At 40.7% G+C, this 9,191-nt stretch overlaps 1 protein-coding gene across 1 annotated transcript in view; it reads left to right on the forward strand.

Annotated features, from left to right (window-relative positions):
• The window catches only part of tmx3b (thioredoxin related transmembrane protein 3b), a 49,276-nt gene extending 40,495 nt beyond the window's left edge, over window positions 1-8,781 (forward strand). The window contains exon 16 of the mRNA XM_084746885.1: window positions 7,096-8,781. Coding sequence (XP_084603011.1) covers window positions 7,096-7,365 — 270 coding nt within the window. The 3' untranslated portion in view covers window positions 7,366-8,781. The remainder of the gene's footprint in view (window positions 1-7,095) is intronic.
• Window positions 8,782-9,191: the final 410 nt, after the last annotated feature.

Here is a 9,191-nt window from a genome sequence, read left to right on the forward strand (position 1 = left end):
TTTGTTTAAGCTGTTGTTTTTAAAAAAGAACAGCGTTAGGATTTCTTATTGTTACAAATCAGCTGTCCCGAGCCTAATCATGATTTTGCTGTGAGGTTAACTCAGATGTGTAACCTTACATTTTGGTGAGCTAGTTAAGTTTTTTTTAACTTGAGACAATCAGAGCACTCAAAGCATCCAAAAGGCAACGTACCTGTGCACATCATCAGTGCGTGAAGTGCTTCCTGCCCATAGAAAACAACTGGAAAAAGACGTCTCTCGCTGCCAAAACTGAGCTCTGTCTGATTGAGGCCTAACACAACAGCGTTGTATCCCGTCCTGGAGTCTCACCCTTTTACACAGACGTCAGTTCAGCTCTGTTACCTCTGGGCTCAGACACAGAACAACAACAATCATTGCACGTCCATAACTTTTAAACAGAATAGCGACGCAGAATAGCAGCACAATATTCCTGCTCTCACCAGGCTGTATAAAAAGGGCGTCTGACTAAGTTTACGTTACGTTTATGTGGCAAACTTCATGGTATACAGTCGTAAACTAAAACAATGAGCTGAAAGAAGCTAAAATGCCCCGCACACCTAAAGGGAACTGTAGACTCAGACTAGTTATCTGTGGGTTCATCACCATGACCAACCTCTTTCACATCATATATGGTCATTTGACCCGTTGTTCATAAAAAAAAAACAAAAAAACATTGGCATTAGTTTCAAGCTAATGATATTTTGTCCTGATTCTGATTTACTATAATGACCTGCAACCCAACTAATAAACGCCTGTTGTAGCCCTTTAATCTCTCAGTTAAACCATTAATTATTATGATTCCACTGAACACCTTGTTCTTGTTGACGTGCTTCCCATAATGCCTCACCTTGACTGTCTTTGCCAATTAATGGTAAATACTGTGTATACGTAACCTGCGCCGAGTTCAGAAACACTGAAAAACAAATGCCTGAGTGCCCTGCTCTTTCCCTCCGGGAGAAAAACAACATTCAGAGGACAGCGCTCGGAGTACAACCGAGAATATGCAATGCGGGCTGTAAACACAGTACGGGGAGAGAGAAACAGTCTGCGGAGCAGGAGGAGGTGGAGTGATTAGGGAGGAGAGGAGGTCAGAAGGCTGAACTGGCTTCTCCTCCCACTTTTACTCTAAGTAGCTGGTTCTTCTGGGAGAACTGATGTTTATTTTACCAAGGGTGTGAGAGGAATGTAAATACAGCTGTGTTGTCGTGCTCCTCGGTTGGCATGGTTGTACTGTAAATCTTAACAACATCCTTAAAGGCGTGTGGACAACTCCTAAAGGAAAGTTACAGATTTTAGTCAGGAAAATGTTGCAGTTGAACGTATCTTGACTTCTTGAACCTACTGTAACCTCGGGGTATGAGGAAAGACTTGTAGAAATATTTTTATTGAAGGTTTTTTAGCTGTCAGGCCATGTTTTACAGTTGGATTTTTAAATAGAATCAGTGGAAGAATAAGACCTGTCAGAAATAAGTAAAGCTTTTAATACAAACGCAGTATTACATGTCTTTTAGCTGTTTAAGGGCATAATGTGCAGGATTATCTTAGCAACAACTAGCAAGTTGGGATGTTGAAAACAGAATGCAGTGATTTGCAAATAATTTTTTACTTGATTACTTGTTGAGTACAAAGACAAGATATTTTATCCTCAAACTAATACACTTTGTTTTTTTGTAAATATGAACTCATTCTGAATTTGATGCCTGCTGCAGAGAGAGAAGATGGGACAGGGATAACAAATGACTGAGAAAGTTGCGGAATGATCACAAAAAGAGAAAAAGACATGCACATCCCCGAGGCCCACTGGGTTGGGTGCTGGATCACAAAATATCAAAGCAATAAAAGGAGAAGAAACGATCCACACACCAAAAGAGCTCCCATCTGAAAATTTATTGCCGTGACGTTTCGAGCTATCAGCTCTTCCTCAGACCGCTGAGTGTGTGGAAAATTCAACAAGTAAACTAGTTAATTGGTAGCGGGTCATAGCATCACGATTGGGTATTAAAAGGGCATCCTCGAAAGACTAAGTTGTTTGCAAGCATGAATGAGGTGATGTTCACTTTATGCAAAACTTTGGGGTAAACAATCCAACAGTTTAAGAATGTTTCTCAACAGAAAATTACAAGGAATTTGCTAAAAAGGAGAGAGAGTCTAGATTGCTACCAGCACCAACTTCAAAAGCTCACATCTGTGATTATATCGGGGTGTGTTGGCTAACTGTCACTTCTGTGGCCCCATTAATGCTGAAAAGCACACACAGGTTTCAGAGCAACATATGCTGCCAACCAGATGTCTTTTTTTTTTTTTTTAGAGACGTCCATGCTTGTTTAAACTACTCAGTGAAACGTGTGACACATTATGAAGCATCATGAAGCAGCAAATACCTGAGCAGTAAAATAGTATGTTAAGTAAGGATTTCGCTTTCAAAACCTGAAAAATCAGTGTCCACAGTTCCCAAACACAGTCGTAAACTTGTCTCTGTCCCATTAGATTCAGAGTGAGTCTTGCAAAAAACAAGTTTGAACCTTAAGTTTCTTGTCTTTGTACTAATTCTGTTCAAATCAAATCATGCACTCTGTTGTACACAGTGTCCCACCTTTTTTGGAATTGGGGCCGAAGCACAAATGCAAGAATCCTTTTGTGAAGGGCTTGTGTTACACCTGTAAGAGAGAAGAAATGCCGTTGCCTTCCTAAATTTAGCAAGCAGCAGGCATCGCCACGGCTAGTCTTGCTCACAGTGACTTGATATGATACAGAGCAGATAGGCAGCAGCCATCACCTTGCCCCCGGAGAGCCCATCTAAATGCACGTCTGACAGGAGCATGAGGAAGCAGCCACATTAGGCTCAATGACTCATAGCCAGCTGTGTTAGCATAGCATACCCATCTCTACCTCATCTCGCATCACACAGCACCGGCAATTACCATCCCTCTTGCAGTGGCAATGACTGGAGGGAATGTGAATATTTCTCTTCTTCTCAGCTCACTGGCTGACAGAAGTTGTGACCGAATACTCCCTTCTAGGTACATTGTCTCTGATGTATCCTCCTGCTATATTAAGGCCAAATGACTCATTTATCACTGGGATCATTTAAAAAAAAAAGAACTTGCAAAGTTGCCCTTCAGTGACTCAGGCACTGTTGTGCCCGCAAGAGATGAGAGGTCGTGTTTTTGCAGGAGTGGATGTTAAATTTTATGTGCAGGTTTAGGCCATGGATGACAATGAGATGTTCTTTATTCACGACCGGGTAGCAGATCAACTCCCAAACAAACTTTTCATCTAACCGATGACTCTCTAAGGCTGCGTTTTCATTTGGTTTTTAAAATGCGTTTTCGTGATCCGAACACAAGTAGACAGCCGAGGCACATCGACGTTGACACCTGTGTCTATCATGCGTCTCCAGGGTGTCTCGATGATCACTTTAAAGTTCAGATTTCATAAGTTCCTGCTCAGGTTTGTTTCATTAAATAAATCCACTTGCCCCAAAGTAATTTTTTACTTGCCCCTATACGAATTGTTTTATTTATTAGCATTTATCAGATGATGCCATGAACAAGCCATGTCGGCGTGTTGCTGCCAACCCCGGTCAACACTATTCTTCTGTTGATGACCAATCACATTAGAGGCAATCCTGCGAAAAGAAATATTCTTACACCTCTTTTCAAAATACAACAGATCACCTTCAAGTTTATCTTTTTTACCGAACGAACAAGCTTGTAATTGTCTTGTTAACTCTGTTAAAATCAGCCCATTTAAACTGGACAGAAAAATAAAATGAAAATCTTCATTCGTTTTGGTTAGTCTTTCCACTGTCCTTAATTCCCTGCACTAGATGTGAAAATAGACTGGCTCTGCAGGCCGTTTCCCCCTCACTCATTCTCCGGCTCAGTGGGTCTCCACTGTGCTGCAGAAATAAATGGCCACCGTGGCTCCCACTCTGCAGACCATTAAATTAGCAAAATAAAAAGACAAAAATAACCAGCAATGGACTGTGATATAGTAACTGATATATTTGCCCAACCTTAGTGCCTACGTCAGTTCTACTAGAAGGTCAAAGGGCGTCACACGCAATTATTACCTCTGTGTCGCCAGGTGAGTGCCACATTTATTTTGCAAGGGCTAGTTAAAAAAACATAATGTTTGAGGAACTAATATACATGTACAGGCCGACCATGTGCATCAGTGCTTGTCTCGCTGTCACCAAAACAGTCATTACGTCCTACATGTATATCAGTGTTCCTCACACTGTCAAAACGGTCATTACATCCCACACTGGTGACTTATTTTCCTTGTCGGGGACAAAATAGCGCAAAAAAAAAAAATGATGTGGTCAAATGTGTCCCACACCCCTGCTGCAAATGGGCTGATGGACCAGATCACAGTGTGTCTTTGTGGTCTTTTACACTTGTAGTGTTCAGTGATGTGATCAGACAGGGTCCAACAGGGTGTAACTGTCTCTTAACAAAGTATGTTGAAGATACAATAAGAGAAACGGAAAAAAGAAGTGTGGAAAAGTTTAGCTTCCAGTGGAGCTTTGTGAGAAGAATGTGGTTGTACTTCACTCTAAAAAAGATCACAGTATGTATGTGCAACTAACCCAACCTCACATGTAGGTACAGCATGTGTTTGAGTTTGTGGTTATGGGATTATAGGAGAGAAAGAAAGAAAAAGAGAGTCTGTCTGTGCAGAAAATATCTTCAGACAGACTAGTGTATAAAGGTGGACCTTTGCTTGTGTTTGAAGTTTGAGATTTTTTTTATTTATTTCAGTTCAAACTATACAATGTTAAAAGAACAAGAGATGCAGAGGATTGTAGATAAAAGGGTACAGCTCTCCAATCTGGTCATGAGTGTAAAACAAAACAAAAACAAACAAGATGAGACAAGATGGAATACAAACAGTATAACATAATACAGACATCCTAAAACCGCGTGACAGAAATTTAATTAATACTACAATATTAAAGGCTGCCCGAGTTTCTGCAAATGATTTGTGACCTGCCTTCCAAACACGCTCGCAAAGCTTAATGGCGTAATGCAAATGAATGAATAAATGAATGAATAAATCGTTGCTAAAATCATAAAAGCCTGCCTGCGATTCTTCCCACAAATATTTTTGGATGGGCCCTCTAAATAGGATTTTGGTTTCACTCTACCTAATAGCTGCGAGGCTCTTTACTATTGTAAACACTGGCTGTTGAGAGAGATGTAACACTTTTTATTAAACAGCCCTGATACTCACTCCACACCGTGCTGGAGTATATAGAAGAAGCACTGAGAGAAATGAAAGAAAGAGATCAATTGGTAGTGTGTTTGTTGTTGTATGTGTGAATTTAAAAAAAAATAAGGTCAGGGCTGGATAATCCCATTTGGGGGCCTGGGGCAAGAATGAGCTCCTGGCCCCTTTTGAACCCCAGTTCCTCTCACTTTCTCTACAGCTGTGCATGCATCCTTTTGCCTCCAAGTGCCACATCATCAACAGCACACATGGCAGACTACACATGGCAGCTTTCTTAGATTTTGCCCAGAACCTCAGATGATAACCAGTCTGGGATACTACCCCTTATAGTCTGTTACTTAGACAGCAGTGCTTCACTTCCTACATTCAGCCTGAGTTTCAATTCTACTTGTTAGTGGGTTGTTTTAGTCGAAACCTTAAAGGTAACAAGTACTGATACCGAGTCCTAGTAGCTAAGTAGCTGTTTGGCGACGTTTGAAGTTGACATCCCCATTCTTAATCCTACCAAACCATGATTGCAAATAAGCAAAACACTGGACATATTTGAATTGCTGAAAATATTTAAGATATTTGTGGTGATTTACAAGTCAGTACCCAGACTAGGTTTGCAGTAATTTAAAAAAGTAAGCAACATATTTGGGGATATGCATGTATCACAAACTCTCCGTTCAATACTAAAGGGCATGATTCCACCAAAGCATTTTTTTTTCCTAGCTGAAAATACCAGCTGGGAGCGCTTGAGAGCTCTTTGAGACGCTGTTTTTTTCAGCTGTTGCTATGATACAACAGTATCCAAGGAAGTTGCCATTAATTTTTGTGTTGCAAGTACCTATTTTTGCAGGTAACATATACTGAATATAAAAATGTCAGCATGAGGTAGAGCACTTGCTGAGGATGAATGGAAGGCTGAAGCTCAGTGGTCTATGTGCATTCAAAAGATTTTGTGGGCGAGGAAACATCTTGGCATGTACCATCGTTTAAAGAGCTGAAGTTGAATGGTTTTCGACTCAAGGAGTGCGAGCAGGTCACTGTTGGGTAAAAAGCGACAATGAGGAGTAGAGAGTTTTACCCAAAGTTGAACATTTTCCAGCCTTTGGCGACCAGAAAAAATACAGCAAACATGCAGCGCTCAGTGTAAAATAGAGGCTCTGTGCCTCATCATGCTGAGTTTGTAGCATAAACTCAAAAAAATATTCTGGCTTTGACGGACACAGTCCCTCAAAGTATTAAAACTTGATTTTGAAGTAGGTAGGCTCTATAAAGACATGCTTCAACGTTACAAAACAAATTAACACCAACCAAAGATGCAGTGATGTAGAATCAGAGGTGTCAGTATATGGTGTTGGATGTGGTTATAGGTGCAACAGAGCCCCATTACGGCCATGTTACTCTTTAAGTATACAGTAAATGCCCTTATCTCTTAAGTGTATGCACTTAACTTGCAATTAGTCAAATCATCGCTAACAAATTAGCACACTGTGAGTTCGGCTCTGAGGTCTTTGCCTGAATGGTAATCCAGACTTGAATCAGACAAGACATGAGAAGGTTTCTGAATAAATGTTTGTAGATGAAACAGTTTTTTTTACTTGCATATTCATATTTACATCAAGAGCAATACTGGTTAGAGTAAACAAGATAACATTTCTTCTGCAAAATACTTAATTTTATGTCGTTCTCTCTCCTGTCCTTTCTGGCTGTCCTCATTAATTCCTTTTCTATATTTCTCTCAACCCATTCACATCTCTTTCAAACTTCACTCTTGTCTCCACATTCACCCTCCCTCACACTCGCCCTGTTTTGTCTCCCTTTCATCTTTTGTTGTCTGCTCTCCCACATCAGTCAGTGTTTCGCAGCTCTCCGCTGCTGGGCTGCTTCCTGTTCGGCCTACCGCTGGGCGTAATTAGCCTGATGTGCTATGGCATCTGCACGGCTGAGTCGGATGACGGTTCGGATGACATCGATGCGCTCAAGAGGGAGGGCCTGACTGACGAGGAGGATGAAGAGGAGGAGGAGAGGCAACGCGCCGCTGAACTGGAGGGCCCCGAAGAGGGCGAGAACGAGGAAGACGACAGCGTGGAGAAGGATCCCGAAGAGAAGAAAACCGATTAACACAGGGGCTCCCATCGGATAGAGGATGATAGGCCTAGTCAAATGCAGTGACATGAAACTCAAAGACATATCAATGTATTACTGTTCTGCTTCTTTGTCTTTCATATCACTTCCCCTCAGAGCCCCTCTAGCACAGACTGTTCTCCCATCTTTGAGTTCTGTGTGTCAGTTTGTAAGGTCAGTGAAGCCAATGAATCATGTTTGAAACTAACAGCCTTTTTAATGACGATAACTCATGAGAAGAAACCAAACGTACCACTTATTTATTACAATTCGACCAACCAACCAGTGGTGTTTTCCATGTCATGCGTGACCCTTTTCTGGCGTTGTTAGGCTGTTGTTTTGTAACCACTTAAATTCTTCTTCTTTTTTTTTTGTCATATCCCAATCTTTTCTGTTTTTTTTTCTCTTTCCGATTTCTTATAATATCCTAGAAATAGTAGATTTAGAAGATAGCTGATAAATCTTGCCTTCAAACTCACATTTTGTTCACCTCCTCTCCCCAACCCAAAGTGTAGGCTTATCATGTATAGTAATTGACCAGTATAGAAAGCAAAGGAAGTGCCCAAGAAGGAAAATTTGCCATAAATGAATTGTGCTTTTTCTATTGTATGTTACTGCCTGAAAATATTTCTTCTAGGGATGCAAAGTGCCGAGGATTACTACTTATTTCTCATGCCAGCCACCTGTTAGTGTCCGTTTATGCAGAGAGTTGATGAAAAAATGTTGTCTGATACTGGAAATGGCAATTTTTTTTTTACTCATTACAACTCAACATGACCAACCCGCTAGAAATTCCTAGTATAGATGGCTTGTACCTGTACAGCAGACACCCATAACATGCATCAGTAGCTCCTGCAGCTTTTAACAACTCATATTCCTCAGATAGACCGGCTCTGTCTGTTTCCATATTTCAATCTGTCCTCCATCAACGGTTGCTATATTGAATTCAGTAGGCAGGTTGAAGTTTATATCCTGATGCACTGAGAAGTATACTGAGCGTACGAAATATTAGAACCATCTCCCTACTACTTAGCTTCACCTCCATTTTTTTGTTAAAACCCACTATTGTCAGTCTTCTCAAGGCATATAAATCCATCTATATCCTATTTTCATACCCTTGTGACTAAAGTGTATATAATAGCTGAAATCAAGTAGGGGTTATGGCTTCCTCTTGGGTTCAGGGGGGCAGCCTATTTCATGAAAAGACCAAGTGTTCCTAAAGTCTGCTATACCCAGTGTAATACCATTTTTATGAAAAATGCACAGTAGAGTGCACCTTGTTGGATTTATGTAGGGTGTGTCTCTAGCAATGGGGCATTTTAAAGCACCTGAAAACATTTTATCTATAGATTATATTAAGTGAAATATTTGTCACTGAAGAAATAAAAAAGAAAGGTGACATTATTTAAAAAAGGCTTTGTTAACACTCAAAAGCTCAGGGTGTAATTTTGAGATTTGATGTTGCGTTATTATGGATCCCATTGCTTTTCTTGGTGAGACCTGCCCTACTCTTCCTCTGACTGGCTCGCATTCATGCATTGCGTTCATTGTGCCCCCAGGAAGAGCGCCAAGCTTTGAAGCCAGTTTGACATAGTGGCCAAACGGTGTAATGATGATGCGGTTCAAAAAGGCTTTCTCCCCATAGACTTACATTGAGAAAGAAGTGGCTGTAAAATGACGGATACATTTTTTTGAGCATCACAGCCTCTGCAAAATGACTTGTCTTACCATCAGACTTCAATCCATTTGGTCTAAAAACATTTGGAAACCCTAGAAGAGTCGCACAATTAAATAATTTTATCTCATTCAAGTTAGCAGAGGCT

The sequence above is a fragment of the Lutjanus erythropterus genome, chromosome 21, assembly GCF_056507025.1.
Source record: "Lutjanus erythropterus isolate fLutEry1 chromosome 21, fLutEry1.hap2, whole genome shotgun sequence".
Lineage (NCBI taxonomy): Eukaryota > Metazoa > Chordata > Actinopteri > Lutjaniformes > Lutjanidae > Lutjanus > Lutjanus erythropterus.